Source organism: Sprattus sprattus (assembly GCF_963457725.1).
Source record: "Sprattus sprattus genome assembly, chromosome: 12".
Taxonomy (NCBI): Eukaryota; Metazoa; Chordata; class Actinopteri; order Clupeiformes; family Clupeidae; genus Sprattus; species Sprattus sprattus.
In genome coordinates, this window is record NC_137910.1 from 20,815,285 (window position 1) to 20,837,870 (window position 22,586).

Genomic DNA, 22,586 nt, shown 5'->3' on the forward strand with positions numbered 1-22,586 from the left:
CATGTCATTCCGCAGGATTAATATGTAATCCCTCTGCTCTGCTTTTCTCCATGCAGACGCTGGACAGGCTCCCACTCACTAACCCAGAGCACTTTGGGACACCAGTCATTGGGAAAAAGAGCAACAGGGGGCGACGATCCAATCCAGTGTGAGTATGGCTCAGCAAAGCCCACCCACCACTCGAGCTCTGCCAGTAGCTTTTCTACGGTTTGTTCAAGTAGCCTTGATGTTGAAGTATTCTAAAAAACAAATTAGCAATATAAGGAGTATAAGGATTGACCATTACATTTATCCTATAGTTGTTTGAGGAATAAAAGGATTTCTGACCATAATATTTATAACACCAACAGTATTAAAGTAGCAGTAAGAAGTTCTAAAACTAGCCAGCTAACTGCCTAAAAGCCATGCAAAAAAAACTGGAAAACACAGCAACAGCACAGTTGGCTCTGATAAGATAGTTAGCTGATATTTGGAAATGTCGTGCTGTGAACGCTATTCTTAAATTTCCATGGGTAAGTCCGTCTGTGACCACAGAATTACATAGTGCATAGCCAGGGCAGCAAGGAGGAGTGACAGGTACCTTTTGGCGGTTCACATGACTTAATACCATTAAGATAAATTAAACTAGTTTGCTATAAAAACCTACTTCAAAAAGTGGTAGCTTTAAAAAGTGACTGATGTTGGCAAATCTCAAACATGTTTTAAAAGTTCTTTTTAAATTAAAGCCTCTCCCATCACCCCATAGACCCTTGGTGAAGGACCTGGTATCCCCAATGCTATTTCTCTCCAATGGCACTGGCTGGTAGATCATGCAACCCTATTTGAGTGTATGGTTTAGGAGTGGGGCTGGGAGTCATAGTCGAGGTAGCGAGGGCCTGCTCTGAAAACAGACAACACATTGTGCAGCCCAGAGCAGGCCCAAAATCACTTTTCACCTGGAATATTGTGTCTGAGCGAAGCGTTGATCCCAACACCGGCCCCCACGGGAAAGGAACTATCCAGATGGGAGCTGGAGGCCATGTGAAATTGGGCTCTGATTGGATAACTTGGACACTTTCTGCCGTGGAATGTGGTATATCCCCATGATGATATTCACAGAAAAATCAATGTTTTTGTCTTCATTATTAGTATTCCAAAATGATTGAGATTCAAGCTTGAAGTGGAGTGTTCCCGGTGGTATTGGAACAAGTGGGGCAGTTATCTAGCCTAGAGACGAGCTAGTTAATCCCAGACACTCAGTAGTCCCATAGGGGTTTTTACTTCAGCAGTCACTGTGCCATTTTTAAAGTGGAATTTCTGATAACTCCAGTGTGTCTACTTGTGAAGCTCTTTTCAGTTTCAGCTTCTGTTTTTTTTTTAAGAATATAACCCTGTCGACTAGAACCTAAAAGGTGAAGGTGTTTGTTTGTTTTCTTTAACTGAATGAAGATACTGAGGCTGAGAAAGATGCTTGTCTTGGTGATAAACAGGTAGTTGGTCACAGACGATGATGACCTAAATTAATTGGAGAGTGGGCATAGTGAGAGGGTCATTGACGAGAGAGAGAGGGGGATGAAAGAACTCTGCATTATAACTGAAGCAGGCCAGTGAGGCACACAGCATATCGAACAGGAGCAAGTGAGCGGACTTATCAGCGGATGGACCTTAATTAGCCATTATCCTTCGCTGTAAAACACAGGGAGTACTCAAGAAGTGTGAGCCGCTTGCCTCCCGGTCTGAAGCTCCCGCTCACACAGACACAGGGCTGTGCAGCAGTGCCCACTACATGACCAGAAACAGGAGTGTACAGGAATGAATTCATTGGGCATGGTTTGGTCTGAAATGGAAAACCATGTTTAGAGTGTGTGTGTTTGGGAGTGCGTGTTGTCTTCACATGTACACGCCTTCTCAGTTAACTCTGGAAACAAAATATTCTTTGTTCAGGGGTAAGGGGGCGTGGGATGGTATTGGTTTTTTGTAGTTCTTTTTACTGAATTTTTGTATTTGTCATGTGTTTTGTCAGTCAAGAAGAGGAGTCGTCATCGTCGTCCAGTGAGGAAGAAGAGGGTGACCAGCGACAGAATGATGACCTGTTTGGCAAGGTGGTGTGTGTGGAAGTGGGGGCCACAGGGGACAAAAAGAAGACGTCATGGTACCCTGCCCTGGTGAGTCAATGTCAACTTCAGTGGTTAAGAAGCAAGTTTACTCTCTTTCTCAATGTCATGAATTTAAAATGACAGTAAGTATAATGTTGCCAAGCACAGCACAAGATTCTTGCTCTAGGGATGGCTTTTCAAGGGTGCCGTTTCATTTTGAATTAGCCGTAATGGCTGTTAAAACTTTGAGATCTAGACAGTGTAAACAGTTTTAAGCCAAAGTGCAACAGGGACGATGGAAAGCCATGACTCTGTCCCTTTATTTGTTTCGGTGAAATCAGCGTGACTCCACCTCCAGGTTGTTGTTCTTGGCATGCCCGGGATATGTGCTCTCTGTCGCCTCCCCATGGCCGATCTGTGCAACAGCTGCGTGACAACAAAGCACCCGATTGGTTACCGTGTTGCCTTGTGACATAATCATAGCGGAGAGTTCCGAGTGGGGGGGGGGGGTGGGCAGGGGCTTTTCGACTGACGTCAACCCTGTAGTATAGGCCAGTGATACAGGGGGGGTGGGCGGGCTGGAGAGTGTCTTCATTACACACACAGCTAATGAGGGCATGAGGGAACGCAAATGATTGTGTATGTTTTTCTCTATATTTCTCAGATAAACAATTAAATATAATTGTGTATGTGGGGATTGGGATTAATCATCGATGCTGTGTGTAGACCTGTGGGGAGTGTCACTAGCCTGTACATGCGGGAGAAGTGATTTGTATTGTACTGTTCCTTCACACACTTCAATGCTCTGCCTTGATAAGGGGGTTGTATATGACGAGTTCATAACTCCCACCCCTGTGATAATCAGCTGAATTACATATCCGTACACTTGGCCATCTGGGGCTTTTAGAGAGAGAGACAGTGCTATCTGTCACTCACTAGATTTGGGACTCTAATTGGATATTATTTTGTTCTGTGGGTATGATTATATAAATTAATCATGCTGTGCTGCATATTTCCTGATATTAAACTTTTTTCTGTTCCATCCACCCCCCCCCCCCCCATCATCTCCTTATCCTTTCTATAATAAGGTCATTACTCCAGACTGCCATGAAGATGTGGCATTGAAGAAGGACACCATTTTCGTCCGTTCCTTCAAGGATGGAAAGTTGTAAGTCCTTCTCTTAAACACTCTTGTACTCCAATCTTCTTAGTCTCAACCAGGCAAACCAGGTCTTGCACAGGAAGAAACTGCTCTCAAATAATCTCTGTCTACCGAATCTTTTTGCCGAGAATAATAGTTCAGCACAGGGATTCTAGTCACGCTTCTATGAGCTGTGTGGGGAGGAAGAGCATAACTTCCTTGCCTTCTGACTGACCTAACGTGCTCTCTCTTCTCTCACTTGGACCATATACTGGGCTGTTTTTAAAGATGCTCGAGAGGTGTTTGCCTTGGAAATTGGAAGGGGGGAGTGAATACTTTTTGTTGTTTGTGCATTGTGGAATGCTGTCTTAGTAGATATAGGTATTTGTAAGCCACCCCCACACACACACACACACACACACACACACACACACACACACACACACACACACACACACACACACACACACACACACACACACACACACACACACACACACACAAACACAAACACAAACACACACATACACAAACACACACATACACCCCCTCTTGACCAGGCCAGCGGAAGTTTAGCCAGCCGAGATGCTTTTGACACCTTAGCTAACGAGATGAAACAAAAGCAGCTGGTTTGCAAAATAAAAAGTGTGCTGGCTCTGCAGAGAGGCTGCCTGTTTCAAACGAGCCCAGCTAAACAAACCCCTTCGCCCTTTGTAAACAAGTATACATGGGAGCAGATGATTTTTAATTCATGTCTTGGTACACCCATACCTTGCTGTTGCATCTCGTCAGTTGCATCTCGTACCTTGCGGTTTCTTCATTTGCTCCCTGTAATGGAACCGAACACACGGTATACCACACCTCTACTTGTCAAGTGTCACGGCGTGTCAAGTGTTTTATGGCGTCGTACTGTCTGATTGAAACTCCCTCACAAAAACAAGCACCCAGCAGTCGGAGAACTGCACTGTAGTGTTCAAACCAGGATCTTCCAGAGCAGTGGGGGTGAGGGAGTAAGGAGGCGGGAAATAGAGGCTGTAATTTCATGTTGTTACTGAGCATAGACCCTGGAGAGATGGATTTCTTACCAGCGCAGCTGGGGCCATTGTACCTGTGGAGTCGCCGGGTTCATTTAGAGAAAAGTTCTTTGGAACCACTGCGGAACCATCAGGTGGCCACGGACATGCTCAGATATACATCTGTTATGACAATTATTATGTTTTCTTGAGGGCAAAATGGATCGGAATAAAACATTTAAAACCCACGCCTGCTTCTTGTTATGTGAGGCATTAATTAATCAATGGGACCATGTAGTGACCTCTGCATGCATTGGCTCTAAGGCAGAGCCCACTAAAGGAGAACTGAAACAGTAAATAAATCAGATGCGTCTGTAAATACTGTAATTTAAGTGAAATGCACGCTTGAAATTCTCATTCTGTGGTCTGTTTTTCAAGACATTGGTAACTACAAAAATATTCTAATAGGGCTCTTAATTGGCCCATAATATTTGGTCCACATTTTATTTTATTTTTAGTCCAAATACCAAATTCTAAGTCTGGTTTTTTTTCTGAATGATGCATGCTCGTGACCTGAATGTGACCTGCTCACAGAATCGATCAGAAGCAGAGCTAATGTACATAGATAGGTCTTTGAAGCCAGAAAGTTGGAGTTTGGCCATTTTTCCCATTTTAACTGTTTCTCATACATCAAAATCTAAAGTCTCGTAATAAGTATTACTTGTTGTGAAGATGTATACGGTAAATACCATTCTTAGCCAGACGTGAGTGTTTTTTCAACTACCAGTGATTCACTCTAGCGAGCCAGGCACAAATCTCTCCCTCCTTTCCTCCACACATAAGACCTGTGGCTGAGCTGTAATATGGCAGGCCTGCTGTTTACTTCTGCTCTCTTGTACAGCCAGGCAATATCTTGCTAGGCAATATGTTTTGAATAAAAGTAAGTTATTTGTTTTGACTTTGTTTGTTTTTTTGTTTTTTTTATTGTCGTCTTGCAGCACCACGGTTTTACGGAAGGATGTGCAAGAACTGGACGGGGAGTCGGCACCAAAGGCAGACGCAGCACTCAAAGCAGGTAAGCACAGTGATCAGGGCACATCCGTGACAGAAGGCATTAAAACCACTGTTCTGGAGGCTGTGCATGCACTGGGAAAATCTCCATTTGATTACTTTCTATCTCTGTCTCATGGCGTTACCTTTTAGAACATAAACAGACATCAGATAACAGACATGTGTCTCCCTCATCACAACCTCTACCATACTTCAACACACAACATACCGTACTTGTTTATTCGTATCGAAAACCGAGAGATCACCAGCACCCTTTCATATGAAGATCAAGCAATGAGTCCGTGATCTTGAAAGGTCGTTCCGTATCTTGTGGGGGCACGGGTGAACGGGCGAGGTGATCAGATTCATGAGGTGCGGCGGCAGCGCGCAGGAGCCTGCTGTGTTTGTGGGAGGCTGTGGAACATGTGTGCTGCTCGGTAGAGAGATGCTGTGAAAGGACAGCGGCTCCTCTGAGTGTGTTCTGTTCTGGTGTAAGAACAGCACCGCACTCTCGTCTGTCATGTACTCCTCCCTCATCCTGGGCCACTCACAGTATTCATAATATCCGCCGTCAACAGCATTGTATTTTTGGCTGTTTTTATGGCGCCGGGCTCAGGCTATGCACCCTGGGCATGAGACTGCTTTGAAAGTCTCGAATTGGAATCGGACTGTGAAAAAGGCAGAAGGGATTGGACTGTTGGAGGATGCAATTAAAATGCATTCAGGGAAACGCATGAAATCATTATAATGCTCTTACCTTGAAATACTCTTCAGGATTTTAAAGTATTGTTTTACTGCTAAATTCACATTTTACATGACCTTTGCTCTGAAGTTGTAGACTATTTGTTTATCAATCTAGTAAAAAAAAATGTTTTCACCATTTCAAATCTCACAAATAGCAGTTATTACAGTTCAAGTAAGTCAGTGTCATGTCAGTGCAGGAATGCGGCCACTTAGCTTGTTTGTGAAGACATCACCTGCTGTATGTGTGTTGCAGCTCTTGATGCCGCTTGGGACTTCAAACGAAACGCCACCGTTCCCCCCACCTGGAGGACAGAGGTGAAGGACGAGAGCTCCAGCAGCGAGGACGATGAAGATGAGGAGGAGGAGGAGCAGGATGAAGAAGGCAGTAGTGAAGAGGAAGAGGTAATATCAACATACATACTGTACACACACACAGAGGCTTATGCCTGTAATTCAGTTTTTAAATGATGCCGCATAGCCTGTTTGAATTACACATTGCCTGCAGTCCGTACTTTTTATCACAACTGGAAAGTAGGTCATCGCTGTCACTTCCACTTCATTGGTTAGGTTTCCGTGTGTGTGTGGTCAAACATTCAGACACATTAGGTTTAATCACATTTCCACACGTTAGGTACTGGGATTTCTGAAGCCAGGGAGCATCTGACAGCTGGCCTCTATTTAGATTTTCACTTATAGATAACTGGTCTCTGAGTACATCATCATGCTTTATGAAAATTCAGCTGAATTGTAGGATACATCCCAGCGAACTGTTTGCTCATGGGAGACACAGATTACAGTGATTTTATTTTAGAAAAGTTAAGTCAAAAGTAATTTTCAATTATGTATTCAATATTATATCAGCTGCCCATTCTGCACATTATTTCTATTTATATACTTATATAAATAAATATATTGCGTATATTTATTGCCACATGATAAGTGTATTTATTCAATTCAATTCAATTTTATTTGTATAGCGCCATAACAATACAATTGCCTCTAGGCGCTTAACAGAGCCCAGAGCCTAAACCCCCTTAGTGCATGCACAATGGCAACAGGGGCAAGGAAAAACTCCCTGTTAGGCAGGAAGAAACCTTAGGCAGAACCACGGCACATAAGGGGGGACCCATCTGCTTGAGGTCGGCCGGGTGGAGACAGGAAGGTGGGAAGGGGGGAATGGGGAGGGTTGTGTGGCAGAAAGGGAAAGTAAGCAACAGGGGTTATACACAGCCAGCATTTGGTCGCTGGACATAGTAAGTATACAGACATCCGGTGGTAAACACATGATACAGGCAAGACCAGATTACTGTACCAATAGGGTTACTGTTACAGGGGTAAGGGATGTAGGGACAGAGAAACATTTCAGTGGTGGCAATAATGTAAATTGTATATAAATGCTAGCATAGGGTATTGGGTAGAGTAGGTGTACGGCAATGCAGTGGCGGTGGGTGCGATTGGCCGAGGGTTTCTCCAGGTAGACCAGGTGGAGAGACTACAGCAGCGTCCCATAGCGGAGATAGTCCTGATTAGTAGGGAGAGAAAAGGGAAAGAGCTGTCCATGTGTGTAGATGCGGAGTGGTTGGGGTGAGGAGTAATAGTTCCGCTTTCATCAGCGATTGGAACATGCTATAAAGGGAGAGAGAACAGTTATGTTAGTAGACATCAATTTCAGAAACAGATAGGGAGATACATTTGGGTAGTAGATTTAACAGTAGGCAATATGGCTTATCAGTTATTATTTTATCAGTGTTATTATAGGCATAAGCAATATGGTATGGTATGGAAGGAGAGAGAGAGAAAGAGAAAGGGAGAAGATATGTTTAGTAATACTGGCATTTGTTATTTAGTTTGGTAGTGTACTTATGGATATATCAGTCGTAATTTTTCTTTTTTAGTTCTGGTGAGTGAGGATAGCTGCATGTCACACCCGAGATCTGTTATAGCACTCTTTGCAGTGCAACATACACTGCCTGCAACTTGCAACCTGCACACACACAGATGAAATATATATATATATATATATATATATATATATATATATATATATATATATATATATATTGAGAGAGAGAGAGAGAGAGAGAGAGAGAGAGAAAAAGGATATGTTTAGTAATACTGGCAATTGTTATTTATTTATGAACTGAAACAGTTGTCAGCTAGGAACCTTCATTGCTGCCTTTTATATACATGTGTGTGTGTGTGTGTGTGTGTGTGTGTTGACGGCATTATTACCTCCCATAAAATCACATCCCTTAATTGCACTCTGTGACGGATGTTGTATCTTGATGGAAAGTTTTTCAATCAGAGACGGTAAACAGAACTGAAGCCATTTGTAAGGCCTTAAAAAAAGCTAGTTTGGTTAGTGTGTGAAAATGTGTTTTAGGTCCAGGAGCTATTGTGCCAACTCCTTGGAAGGGTTGAGCGATAAAGTTCAACACAGTCATTACAATATTGATTACAGTTCTTACCTCGGGCACCACGATGCCTTTGTGTTCAATCACAATCACAACTCGTTCAATCACAGAAAGAGTATGAATCCCCCCGTCTGCCTTCGCCAGAGGCTGTATTTGGTTACATCTCTTACTGAGATTGTATTGTACCACTGTCTGCCTCCATTTCCCCAGCATCCTAACTTGTTAGTTTTTCTTAAGATGAATGACGGGACAGCTCTGCATGTGTTGGCTCCAACAGCGCTCTTATTTAGTTTTTCTCGCCTCATCTCTGCAGGAGGAGGTGGAGCCGTTCCCGGAGGAGAGAGAGAGTTTTCTCCAGCAATTGTACAAGTTTATGGAGGATCGAGGTGAGTCTTCACTACTCCCCTGGCCTGGCATAAAAGATATTCCACCAACCCTGTACGCTTATAGGCCATAGATGGGCTTTTCATGGTTGTTGTATTCAGTATTGACAGACAGGAATAATGTCTCACTAATTTGCATTACATTTTGTCATTTAGCAGACGCTTTTATCCAAAGAGACGTACAAAGGATCAAGCTACGAGCAATAGAGACCTAGTGTAACAATAAATACTACTTAAAGAAATAAAAAGTGTAGGAATGTAACTACAGTTATATTTGGGTCTGTGAGTAACACATTACCTTCATCACCAGTATGACTAAAGGATGGGATGCCCTGAGCTTAGTGAAGTGCAATGAAAGCAGAATGAAGTCTCCATTTTGAAGAACTAGGATATCTTAGGATGTTGCGCCTCCACAGATATAATTGGGTGGTATTCACTAATCACTCGTGTGTCGCCCACAGGGACGCCCATCAACAAGAGGCCAGTCCTCGGCTACAGAAACCTCAACCTTTTCAAGCTCTTCAGGCTTGTGCACAAACTGGGAGGTTTTGACAAGGTAAGACGTTCTCTCTGCTACCATCTAATCCATATTCTGTCTTCCCTTCCGTGACAAAGCTTTGACCTCTAAACCTTTCCGGTCTCTCCTGCTGTCTGTTTGTCTGTCTTGCAGATTGACAGCGGGTCTGTCTGGAAGCAGGTGTACCAGAACCTGGGGATCCCCGTGCTCAACTCTGCCGCTGGTTACAACGTGAAATGTGCTTACAGGAAGTACGTAGATACCCGAGCTACACCTGACACACAACACAACACATCCAGGAAAACTTACAATGGTGGTGTAGGAAAGCACTTTCAGTACCCGTAATTCAGGATTATTGAACCCTTGTCTGTTATTTTAACTCCCCTGCTATTTGTGGAGCAGTGAGCATCGTTTTTGGTCCCACAATTTCTGAGGCACACTCTGCCTCTCTCTCGGACACGCACGCACACACACAAACTCACAGACACACTCCCAGACACTTACTCTCACACACTCTCTCACTCACACACACTGACGCTAACAGTGATATGCTCATTAGCTGTTGTCAGCTCAGTGAGTGGCAATGTGTTTTCAACCACAGGTCTCAAAATAGCTAGAGGAGCTTGTCACTGGCCAAATGATTATCTGAGGACCACTTCTGCATCCAGTCCTCAGGGAACACCTACTGTCTGTGTGTGTGTGTGTGTCTGTTTGTGTGTTTGTGTATGTGTGTCTGTTTGTGTGTTTGTGTATGCGTGTCTGTTTGTGTTTCTGTGTGTGTCTGTGTGTGTCTGAGCTAGTTCTCCCCTGGCCACACCTAACCTCATTAGCCCTAGAGCAATGTTACATAGTTACTTTAAGTCTGTATTTATGGATGTATTTGTTGGCCTTGTAAGGTACTGCTGATCATGTAGAGCATTGTATGGCTGACCAGCACCCTTACTTAGGCAACATTAGCTAGTTCATGTCTATCTGTGTTAATACCTGTGGAGGTTGACTTAATACTACTGTACTACAGTACCACTGATTTGTATTATTATATAAATAGTGTGTGTTTATGTGGTGTGTGCGCTTAACAGCCTGCTTCTCGGTGTTGCTTGTCAGGTACTTGAATGGCTTTGAGGAGTACTGCACCTCCACGGGGATCACCTTTCGGATGGACCTCCCCCTAAAGTCCACAGAGAAGCCAGGTGCCAAGGGAGAGGGGAAGGTGGAAGGGGGAGGAGCAGGAGCAGGGGCCAGGAGTATTACCCCGGCAACACACATCCCCGGGGAGGAGCAAAAGATGGTCAAAGAGGGAGAGCCCAGCAGCTCCCAGCCTGCCATCAAGGTGAGTGACTGATTGCCTTCTCTCCATCCCCCCTTTGGCCGTCCGCATCTCCACCCGTCTCCCTTCACAGAGGCCCCAGGCCTTTCGTCTGGTCTCACCCTTATGAGTGATGGGCAACAGTGAGCTTCGTTAGCTCTGAGTGCGCAGCATCACAAAAGCAGCATTTCCTGCTCTGATTCATATCACTGTCAGAGTTTACACCTGACAGAGATGTTTTGTTTAATGGCCCTTTCAAGTGATGTTAACGTCACTCCTTATGTTTACCCTGAGATCAGACAATGTCGAGAGGGCTTGTATAGTTATTTATTAAGTTATGTAACATTATCTATTTATTTATTTTAAGTATTTATTTCTATAGATCTTACAATACCCTTTTTGCAATGAAATAGCCACAGGTGCTGACATAGCATTAAGACTAATTGACTTACAATGAAGAGAACCCCCCCCCCCCCCCCCCCACACAGACACACACCCACACACACACACACTGCTGCACAAAGCAACATGGATTTGTGTGGAGAGATCAAATGATGTGGTTACATTTTCTAGCCATTAAAAACAAAGACATATGGCTCAGCCGACCCTCATTACTTGTGTCACTTGCCTTAACCCTGACAGGAGGAGAATGCCGAATCCGGAGATCCAAACCAAAGCGCCGAGAAGGAAGACGAAAGCAACCACAGAGCTACCGCTAATGATGATGATGATGATGATGAGGAGGAGGAGGACGAGGATGATGATGATGATGACCATGAAGACGACGATGAAGAGGAGATGGATTGTAATGATGAAGGCGGGCACCAGCTTAAGACTGACGCTGCGGAGGAGGGAGATGACGTGAAGATGGAACCCTACATGGACTCGGAAAACAAGGACCTATCCGGGTAGGTGGACTAGTGCGTTTGCAGGATCCCCTTTAGGGAACCTTCCACATTGTGTGCAGTGCATGGCTCTGTGGGCCCTCTAAGAGAGAAAGAGAGAAATGGAGAGCCAGAGCGAGCGAGAGAGCAAAAGAGAGAGGAGTACTGTTTCACTGGGCTGCATTTTTAAACCTTGGAACCCTTTGTGTGTGGCTGTGTACTCCGTGGGAGAGACTGCGTCCCCTCAGTCCTCCAGTCATCTGCATGGCTGCCCCGCTCGGCTCGAACACCTCGGGGAGCCAAAGCATGACGGCTTTTACTTAAACTGCATGTTTTGCAGAGCTCCTCGTGTGCAATTTCTCTCTCTCTCTCTCTCTCTCTCTGCTACCCATCCCTTACTTCACTCTCCTCTCACTCCTAGCCTCTCTTTCTCTCTCTATCTCTCTTTCTCTTTTATTTCTCCTCTTGCCTTTAGAACAGAAAAGGCAGCATAGATGTGAAACCTGTTGAAATACTGCTGCTGCTTTTCTCTCTCCTCCTCTGTGGAGGCATTCCCCAAAGCTCCCTGCTTGCAGCTTTTCTGTTTTTTTTTGGCTGGCAGTAAAGCAGTTGTCTCTAACGCTCTACGTTTTGCTCCGTAGTCTGGATTTGGCAACAGGTCTTGAAGGGGGCTTCATGTTGGTGATTTGACTAAAGGTGTTGGCTTTCTTTAACACTGCAGTGGTGTCTACCACTCTAGTGTATAGTTTTGTGAAATTAATTTTGAAACATGATGAGACTTGACATGATGAGTTTTTTTTTTTTTTTCTGCAGTGAACAAAATATTTTATTTTTTTGGCACCTCATTTCGTTATCTTTTGTCAGGCCTAATAAAACGCTGGTTGTTACACAGATATCAGTTGCTATTGCTGCTGTTGCTGTTGTTGTTGTGGTTGTTGTTGCTGCTGCTGTTGTTTTTGTTGTTGAGCTAGCATGAATACCATGCGGTGTATTTTTCAGTACTGCATTTTTAGGAGGCCGTTCATTTAGTAAGACTGCTACTGAGGCGAGGCAACGTGGTTACTCTTTGAGTTTTAAATGTTTGTTGTCCTTTGTCTCTCTTGCGCTTTAGAGTTTAGACTTAAACTAAAAATTTTCTTCCATGTGTGTGAAGATATCATTGTTTCGTCTGTTTTTTTAAGTGTTGTGTTGGTTTAATCATTAGTTTTCAGTCACTTGCCATGACAACTTTTCCCATTCGTAGCTGTAACTGACACCCGTGAATTACAGTGTGTGACACTGAGTGACTTGACATTTCAGTGGTAGATCTCTGCTTTCCCTGTTTTAAGCGTCTTCATTTATGCCAGCAATCGATAAGCTTGGATCCTGGGTCCTGCCTAGCACCTACACTCGCAGTGGTCATTCTCAACTCCAGCCAACCTCACAGGGTAGAAGTAGTGTCAGGGACAGCATCAACCGCCTTTGTGCAAGTGTTTGTGATATGCGCGAGGAACCGGCCATGGTACCTTTTATCGCACTGTGTGTGAAGCTCAGATTGCGGCCTCTAGAAACTTCTAGCCTCTCTCACTGTGCTGCTGTCTAACATCACTGTGTAGTGGCCTGAACTGCTGTGCTGTGCTTTGCTGTGCCGACCTACTCTGTGCCAACCAGCCCCCCCCCCCATACTCTCCGCCTGCAGCAAGCCAATAGTAGTGGACTTTAGTGGTCAAACAAACCAAAACCTGATCATGTACAAGGACTCTGAGAGGGAGAAGAGATAAAGAGATTCCTAACCGTAGGCAACAGTATTATATGAGATCTGTAAACATTGGTTAGTAAGCTATTGACTAAATCTAGGACACCAGAATGAAATGAAATGATAGCCATACAAATGTTCATGCTAGATTATCCCGGTAATCTACTTTTACAGTTCTTCAACCACCATCAGGTGTCCTTTTAAAGTGTGTAAAGTCCAGTTTTTGGGAGTGGGGTGTGTGTGGTCACGTGTGTGTGTAGCGAGGACAGAGAGGAAAGGTCAGATAGTAGGTTGATGACCCCTTTGTGACCTCTTGAGCATTTAAAAAATGGATAGGTAGGTAGGTAGGTAGGTAGGTAGGTAGATAGGTAGGTAGGTAGGTAGGTGGGTGGGTGGGGGGGAGGGGGGGCAGGAAGCAATGGAAGGACTTAGGGAGCTAGGGAGCAAGCCTGGGGTGAGACATTGGGTGGGAGGGACGGGTGGTTGTAGTTTGTGGTGGTGACGGTGGTGGTTTGTGGTGTTCTGTGGGAGGACTAGGGCTAGGAAAGTGCTGAATTGTCTTTCTTGCAGGGCTGACAGCAGTCAGGAGGGGGAGGAAGGGGAGGAGTTTGAGTGTTACCCTCCTGGGATGAAGGTACAGGTGAGGTATGGGCGAGGCCGCAATCTGAAGACGTACGAAGCCACTGTGAAAGAGTCAGACCTGGAGGGGGGAGAGGTGCTCTACCTGGTGCACTACTGTGGCTGGAACGTCAGGTAAGGCAGGACCTGGGGATTCGTGCCTCTTGCCTATTTCATTTGTGAACACGCCAAAAAAAATACAAACAAAAAAAATAAACACGAGGAAATGCCTTTTAAAAGGGTTTCCCCTGCCCCCATGGATGTCAATTACAAACCAGAAAAACATCTCCCTGATCATTGCTATTTCCATAAGTCCTACCTCCAGATCTGTTTTTTCGATGATTTTTATCCCCCTATGAGATTGCATTGTGGCCATCTAGTGGTTGAAACAGAAAATGAATGAATGAAAATGAAGTGACATTTAAGTGCTGGCGGCTTGATCTCCCCCGCCAGGACCTACAGTGAGACAATAATGTGTCTCGGTCATGCTTGGGGCCCCTACTCATGTCTCTGTCTCTGTGATGATGCCTGTCTCAGTGTTGCTGTGGTGCTGTTGTGTAGAGCAGTTCTCCCTGATGTTTCTTTAGTGTAGGCAGGACACAGGACTCTCAGGGAAAGATCACCCTCTAGCTGTGAAAGCACTTTGCAAGCTCTTCAAGTGTAGTTGAATGGACTGTAACGGCCTTGTTTGTCTGTTGGTTAAATTTTAGGGATGACGTAGATGTATTTTGTGATATTTGTGGGCTTTTCAAACCAGTAAGAAGAAGTATCTATTCTTTTTATTTAGTTTTTTGATTATTATTTGCTGTCTTGTTGTGATGGAAATATGCTCTAATCCCATTTTCACCCTTAAGGTAGGGCTTTCTGGCAATAAAGAAGCTTTCTGTGTGACATTTCGGTTTGGATCTGGAGTGTGTGTGCGACTGAACCGCTGTGGTCTCTGTGTAGCTTCAACTGTTAGTGTGTTCCTTGTAAATCCTCTGGCAACTGCTGGTGATGTAAAGTGTTGATCATTGTTCTTTTCCCGATCAGGTATGACGAATGGGTCAAAGCGGACAAGATTTTGCGCCCAGCCAACAAGAATGTTTCTAAAATCAAGCATCGTAAAAAAATAAAGGTAGGTTGTGTGCATCATCTTACATTTTCTTCCACCAAAGATTAAGCTATCAAGATGGGTATTTGATCATTGATTCTTTTTTTCTTTTCTTTTTCTTCAGAACAAAGCAGAAAAAGAGAAAGACAGAATAGAGAGACTAGGTGACAAAGATGACCTGTCGCCCTCTAAGAATAACCGCCTCAGCCGATCCTCCAAACCTAATGCTGGGAGTGATGTTTTCACAAAGATGGAGGACTGTGATGCCAAAGGTAACCCACAAACTCCAGTCAAGTCCAGCGAAATCAAATCCATTCTCAATGGCCTTAAAGGCAAGTCTAGCTCCTGTTCGGATTGCTACATAGCCACAGTTTAATAGTGCTTAAGCCTTAAACGCTATTCCTTAAGGTATATCAGCTGTATATGACACTTGGCACATATCCTAGTCACACAGTAATAATGCTTATTTGGCTTTTGTAACTTGCTGTTATGAGATTCAGCAAATGCATAGAGATTAACTGATAGTTTTTCACCCCATCTGGTGTCTTTGCTCTCTCAGGTTCTGAGAGCTCAACGGATGATAGTGAGAGGGAGGAGGAGGATGAGGCTGAGCATGATGGAGTAGACAGTCCTGTGGGAAGCCGCGGAAGTCACCGTAAAGGGAACTCCTCCGAGCCGCCTCACCCACTTGAGTGCTGGGAGGGCGGGCCCCCATCAGATGGCTTTAAAGTCTCACCGGCCAAAGGCAATGGCCAAGAAGCAAGCTGTCAGGAAGGCTCGGAACCAGGCAAGCGCCGGGCGCAATTCGAGCCCGAGGGGGAAAGTGGCCCACGTAAGAGAAAGGCTGAGTGTGCGGCGGATCGTACGCCAAAGAGTCAGGCCAAGAACAAATCCAGGAGCACCAGGGCTGGAGACTGGCTGCCTGGTGGCTCACCCAAAAAGCAAGAGGAGAGGACTGCAGGGGACGGACAGGAGCAGGGAGAGGCCTCCAGCAGTAGCTCGGAGGATGAGGGCCCCCCCCCTACGGAACCCACGGCCAAGGAGGAGCCAAGGGGGCATCCGAAAGCCAAAGGCTCGCCTGCCAAGAAGTACAATGGCTTGAAGGAGAAGTCAAAAGGTGGTCGATCCTCCTCTGCCTTCTGGGAGATCCCCGACAAAAGAGCTAAGGTGGCGGCAGGGGGCGCAGAGGAGCGGCAAGCGGGCTGCCGAACCAAAGGCCAGAAGGACGTGTGGTCCAGCATACAGGCTCAATGGCCCAAGAAGACCCTGAAGGAGCTGTTCTCGGACTCGGACACGGAGGCCCAGAGCTCCCCTCCGCCGGCAGTGGCGACGCCAGAGGAGCCCCGAGCTGAGGCTGAACACACGGAGGAAGACGAGCCAGCCGAGGAGGAGCTGATGGAGGAGGACAAGATGCAGGAGTACCCCAGCAGCAGCGGCAGCAACTCCGTCCTCAACACGCCACCCACCACCCCCGAGTCCCCCGCCCTGAACAGCGGCGGCGCTGGCGGAGGCGCCATGGAGAACTCAGGTCGGACACCAGCCTGCAGCAGCCCCATGGCCCCCGCCCAGGCCCATGCCACCCCAGCCTCGGGCTCCCCCGCAGTGCCCTCACCGGCAGGGCCGCAGATGGAGGAGGGACGGCTGGGCCGCAGCGAGTCGGACAGCAGCACGGTAGAGGTAGAGAGCCTGGGTGGGGAATCGCAGGAGATGACACCCCATGAGGAGAGGGCTGGGATGACCCCCCAGGAGGAGAGGGCTGGTTCCCCCTCGAAAGCGTTTGACACCAGCCTCTCCTGCAACAGCAACAGCAACTGCAGCCTGGAGCTCAGCAACAGCAGTCAACAGGAGAGCGAGCAGAAATCCAAAGGTAAGGATGGCGGATATAAGGCAGACACTCATAGTGCTTTGAACTGAACTGAATTGAAATGCATGAACAAAACCTGGCTTCTACCCTTGTCAAGAAATGTGCTGTGTAGTCCAATTTAGTTAGAAGTCTTTTGTAACACAAAAGCGTAACTATCGTCTCAGCATGTTTTATCGTGTCCTTTCATCTTTTTTGAATGGCAGCATCGGCCACTCAGAAACGACACAAAGAATCCCAAGGCGGCGTGATGTCAAAGAAACACAAGAGAAGCCACAAGAGCCTGGGCCTGCATCCTAAGAAGAGCCGGAAAGCAGGTAAACACGTGCCCCTGGGTGGCTGTCTGTGTAATCTCTGGTAGTCTGGGAAGCCTTCTGGCTCCAGTGACAGGGTGCAATGTGGGATGCTGTTGGCTCTGTGGCCATGTCTGGCACCAGCTGCTTGCTTTTTCTCCCTCTCTATCAGCAAGATAATGATCAGATTTGCATGGAGGTGAGCAGCATAATGAGCCTCTGGTTTGTAAAAAAGGCCCTTACGGGTAGATTAACCACCAGCAGTTACAGAGGGCTGCTCTGGGCTCCCTGCTTCAAATAAAGAAATGTTATCAGGTGTTATCAATTTACAAGTGTGTCACATGATCTTTCAGACTTATGGTGTTAAAAGTGTTAGATATACATAATTCAAAACGTAGCTAATAATACTATGTGACATACAATCTTTTATTTCAAGGTGCATTCCGCAATTCTACTCCAATAAACATTATCAAATTCAGCAATTTCTCCCTACAGTCCTACAGCTGTCAGATAAAAAAAAAATCTCCTTTGTGCATACACAGTCTTGGCATGTCATACACTATTCCAGAACATCAATACATTACTCAAATATCAACAACGTTCCACCAGAATCGTGGATTGTACCTTTTTAAGGTCTAGTAGGACTTGAAAGTCACCGAATTCTCTCACTGCTCTTCAGCCCACAGCAGTGACAGTGAGGACCAGTCGGTCAGTGAGAGCGCGTCGAAATCTCCCACCACCAAACACAACACGTCGGACCTGAAGCCAGCCATCTCTCCCAAGTGCCCAGGTAGGACCCCCCCATCGGGCCACAAGTACAAGCATGGGGACAGCGAGCCCACACACCACCGGGAGCACCAAGGCCGGGCTGCACGTGTTTACAAGTGGAGCTTTCAGATGTGTGAGTGGAACGGACACCCCGTAACACTGATGTATATCCACTGTCCTGATAGTTAGCTGTGGATGTAGAGATACAGTTGATATGACAATATATGTTTTGTATTGTCAAAACAGACCTCAAAACCTATTCAGCACACAAAGAATGTGCTGAAATGGAATCAATAGAAAAGCCACAGTTTAGTTTATAGAGGTGTGGATGAGGGCTTTTTCTGCAGTTTCACGTGTGAAATGAAGTTCAAGTGAGAAATGGGGACCAAGGAGTTCTAAGTATTAACATTAGTATAATCAGTGTCATTAAGAAAAGGAGATCTATATCGGATTTTCCAAATTGATTAGATGGCGTTTATTTTTTCCCATGCAGCTGACCTAGAGAAGATGAACAGCTTGGAAAAGATATCATTCCTTCAGGAGAAGCTGCAAGACATCAGGAATCATTATCTCTCACTCAAATCGGAAGTGGCCTCCATTGACCGGCGACGAAAGCGCATGAAGAAAAAGGAGCGAGAAAGTGAGTCCACTCTATGACTTAAAAACGTAGTGCTTTCAAAAGGAGAGAGAAACTGGGTCCACTGTCTGACTTTAACACTTGGTGCTTTAAAGAACTTTGAATCTAAACTAGCAGCTCTGTAGTATTTATGTTTTGATCCACTGCTTGGACTGTTTGTAACAGAGGACTTTCATACGTTCAACCAGGTTTAAGTCTGTGTTGATGTTTTTGTATGAAAGGGTACTATGGCTAAGTCTCAATTTATTGACTCAACTTGGCTTATTTGCCTCAACCTGGGTCGAACAAGGGTTGGACACAGGTTGATTTTGGTAAGAATGGCATGACTTGGGGTTGCTACGGGTTACATTGTTGATAACAAAATAGTAACTCAGTCACTCAAATAATGCATTAACAAAACTGTACGTCCAGATTACAAAAGATACCTTAAAAGAAGCCTTAAAACTCCTCAAAGAAGATGCAGTGAAGCTTGAATTTAAACTTCAGTGTTTACTTGGAAGAAGTACTATCAAACATTGGCACAAAGCTGTACAAGTATCTTAATATAACCTTGACTCTAACCACACTTGGCTTGGTCTGAAAACACTAAACATGGGTTACAGCTTGATCAAATAACCCTGGTCAGACTGAGGTCATAGGCGCGAAAAGGATATATGATCTCTGTTTTGATTGGCTGGTTGGACTGGTTGTAACGAGGAACTGTGACCCCCCCCCCCCCCCCCTTCTTCAGCAGGTACAGCGGCTGCCTCATCGTCGTCTTCCTCCTCCTCTCCGTCCTCCAGCTCGCTGACAGCAGCTGTCATGCTGACCTTGGCTGAGCCCACTGTCTCCAGCTCGGCACAGAACTCTGGCGTGTCAGTGGAGTGCAGGTGACAGGAAGTGAGGAGATGGCGAGCGCTCTGAGCACTTAACCAGCACAGGGGCACTACCCCTGCCTTGCCCTCCCCAACAGGACAAACAGGACAGACCCACACAACCCACACAAATGCTGGGGGCACAACAAACTGACCGGAATCGAGAAGAAAAAAAAACCTGAACAAGCACTATTTTCTATCGACAACTGTTTCCTCGGCAAGCTAATTGCACTTAAGTGCACTTTTATTCAAAGGCAGACATGTGGGGGTGAAAACCAGGAGTAAAAAAAAGTACAAAGCTGTTTTTTTTTGTTTTGTTGTTGTTGTTCAGAAATGTTCTTTTTAAGCAATAATTATGTCCATTGAGTGTTTGGAGCAAGGAATTGGCCCGCCAGCACTGTCTACAGAGGGGCCTTTATAATCATAACCCATTCAGAAGTTCAGTGCAGCAGCACCCTTGAAGTAACATATGTTTTTTTTTGTCACGTTAGCCTCTCCTCTTGTGTATAATGTAATATGCACAACCACATCCACAGAAATCAAAAGCCAACAGAAACAGTTTTAGAGGAGCAAAACTCCATTTCAGTAGCAGTGACTGTAAAAAGTTGAGTCACATCATCCAGTTGTTTGGGGAAACGACAAGCAGGTAGCAGGGGGGTAATTCACTGACAGCCAATAAGTGGATGGATATTGAGCAGAGCTGTAGTGCCTTGTAGGTCCCTCTCTTTGGGCACTTTGAGGAAACGATGCGAAGGAGTTTAAATGGTTTGGATGACCTATCAGTGAAGGGTCATGTATATGGCCTTCATAATGCCTTTCTAAGAGTTAAATGGTGCTACTTGTAACTATTGACCATGCCATTACTACAGCATGAACTGGAATGTTCATTCCTGTAACAAAATTACGATTGTGTCAATTGGAACAATGCCTTATGAATGTCAGTTAATGTTTGGGGTGTCATTTAATGCTTAAATGAGCCTTATGAAGACCTTATACACAGTCCCCCTCACCTAATGTGCCGCCCTGTACTGATCCTGTATGCCCTTCAGATTATTAAGACATGTTTGTCTTGTTTACAAAAGACTGAAGTAACTGGGCATGAACGATTGACCAGGCTAGAGCCTGAAGACGATCATAGACAGCGGAGTAATACGAAAATCAACATCTTTGGCAGCCGATTTAAATGTTTCTTACTACTGAATATTTACATAGCCCTAAACAAAGGGGCTCAACCATAATGTGGCAGTATTTGGATGTGCAATGACAGAAGTGACAGATTTATTAGTATTGTCCTTAATTAGATGATTACTGTTGATCGTCTGGTCAATTCCACATGTAGCCTTTTCTTTCGTGTCTTCCTTTCTTTCCCCTTTCCTTTTCTGTTGTCGGTTTGAGTCATACCCTCTGACACTCCATGTTTGCATAACCCACTGGAAAAGCACTTCTTCATAACTGCATCAGATTTTAATGTCAAAGGGAGAACTTTGTGGCCTAAAATTCACAACAGTGGAAAAAGTGAAATGTATGAATGGAACTCCTGATTGCAAGGTCTGATTGACATACTGAAAGTATGATGTGATCCAACACGTGATGTCTTTTGTAATCCCTACTACAGTCTGTTACCTTATTTTTCTTCTCTGCCTGAGTTGGGGGGGTAATTGGAAATAATTAGGAATAAGAGTCTGTCATGTAATGAGTGCAGAGGTCCTGCCACAGCTCCTGGTCACATAAAGCCTCCCCCTAGAACCTTGGCAACCAGTATGGGTTAGTCCAAATAGTAGTGCTCTCTTAGAATGTGGTCCATAATTCAAATGTGTTGCCTTTCCAAAAACAAAGAAAAGACTCCTCCCCTTAGTTACGGTTTGCAATTTCTGACCAGGAAAAGGGTTACAATGTTCTAAGTGTGGATCTATGATGAATGATTCATAGGTAGGTGAAAGATCACTGAAGAAATCTTCAATGTTTCCTTTGTATAGACTCCCTGTTGTACCATAGCCTGAAGGTCTGTTCCGTCTGGCACTTGTATGTAATTGTATGCCTTTGTTATACATTTGTATATTGAGAAGTGTGTTTTAAGTCAAGCTATTTAATATCTTGTACCATGTACTTTTCTGTACAGGCAGTTTTACTGTTTCAACTGTAGTTGCTGTGTACATTCTGAAGGTAAAAGCATGTTTCTTTGTTGGTTTGTTTGTTTCTTAATTTTTCTTTCTTTCTTCTTCTCTTTGTCTGTCTTTTATTTCTTGTGTTAATTTTGTTCTTACCATAATGTGAGTTCCAATTCTGTTCATACGTAGGGTTTCATACTATTGCAGCAACACATGCTTTTTGAGTTTCTGATTTTTTTCTTTTTTTTTTTCTTCTGTTAGATTAGTTGTGCTTGTACTAGATGCCCTTTGTGTTTTATCGTGGTTTGAAAAGTATTTTCAAATCTGTACATGGGTTGTAAAGTTTTATGGATCTTTGCAAAAATATGGTCTGAGAGGATGAGAGAGAAAGCGAGAGAAGAAAGAAAATGGTCAAACTTATAAGAAAGCTCTATAGTATTTATTAGGCGCAGCAGACGATGGACATTGTGTAATTTATTGTACAAATGTAAGCAAAAAGGAAGCCTCTGTTTGAAATAAATGCCATAGTTTGTGAACTTAAATGACTGCTTTGAAAATGTATCAAATATAATCAAACAAACAGTTAAAGTATCTTGCACATACATACTGATAAAAACATTGTGAACATAAAGTTCTAATTAAGCAATAAGCCCCGAGAGGCCGTGGTTTGCGCTGATTTTAGAACCAGTAAGGGGAGTTGTTAGGCACGACGCGAAGACCACTTGGTAGTAATCTGTGGACTGTGGCAAAGAAACAGGGCTTGATGGGTCAGGATGCTCTAGCCCAGAACTTTGCTTAATACCGTATGATAATCATGAAACACTACACCCTCTTGTCTATAACGGCACAGCATACCTTTGCCTCATGAGCTGCTGTGGGGACTATCAAGACCTCTCCCATTCAGACCAGATCTTTGGTTGCAGATTGGGGCCCAAACTGTGGTACAGCTGCCCAGACGGACACACTGAAGTTGTAGGTAGGTTATGGTCACTGGGGCATATTGCCATGAAGAGTCGACAGCACCATTGTAGGATTGTGGGCTGGTAAGAATTTGAACTCATCAGGTTGAGCCGTGTTGGATATTTTAGAACT

General features: G+C 44.7%; 1 protein-coding gene across 4 annotated transcripts in view; it reads left to right on the forward strand.

Moving 5' to 3' along the window:
- The window catches only part of arid4b (AT-rich interaction domain 4B), a 43,888-nt gene extending 21,881 nt beyond the window's left edge, over nucleotides 1-22,007 (forward strand). The window contains exons 7-24 of one of the 4 annotated variants that reach the window (XM_080849034.1): nucleotides 57-148; nucleotides 2,003-2,144; nucleotides 3,164-3,243; nucleotides 5,228-5,304; nucleotides 6,277-6,425; nucleotides 8,751-8,823; nucleotides 9,282-9,376; nucleotides 9,491-9,588; nucleotides 10,442-10,667; nucleotides 11,286-11,551; nucleotides 13,833-14,015; nucleotides 14,913-14,997; nucleotides 15,098-15,245; nucleotides 15,533-16,840; nucleotides 17,041-17,151; nucleotides 17,807-18,028; nucleotides 18,389-18,535; nucleotides 19,263-22,007. In XM_080849034.1, coding sequence (XP_080705160.1) covers nucleotides 57-148; nucleotides 2,003-2,144; nucleotides 3,164-3,243; nucleotides 5,228-5,304; nucleotides 6,277-6,425; nucleotides 8,751-8,823; nucleotides 9,282-9,376; nucleotides 9,491-9,588; nucleotides 10,442-10,667; nucleotides 11,286-11,551; nucleotides 13,833-14,015; nucleotides 14,913-14,997; nucleotides 15,098-15,245; nucleotides 15,533-16,840; nucleotides 17,041-17,151; nucleotides 17,807-18,028; nucleotides 18,389-18,535; nucleotides 19,263-19,405 — 3,645 coding nt within the window. In that variant the 3' untranslated portion in view covers nucleotides 19,406-22,007. The remainder of the gene's footprint in view (nucleotides 1-56; nucleotides 149-2,002; nucleotides 2,145-3,163; nucleotides 3,244-5,227; nucleotides 5,305-6,276; nucleotides 6,426-8,750; nucleotides 8,824-9,281; nucleotides 9,377-9,490; nucleotides 9,589-10,441; nucleotides 10,668-11,285; nucleotides 11,552-13,832; nucleotides 14,016-14,912; nucleotides 14,998-15,097; nucleotides 15,246-15,532; nucleotides 16,841-17,040; nucleotides 17,152-17,806; nucleotides 18,029-18,388; nucleotides 18,536-19,262) is intronic. The other 3 variants (XM_080849035.1, XM_080849036.1, XM_080849037.1) reach the window with 3 other exon arrangements.
- Nucleotides 22,008-22,586: the final 579 nt, after the last annotated feature.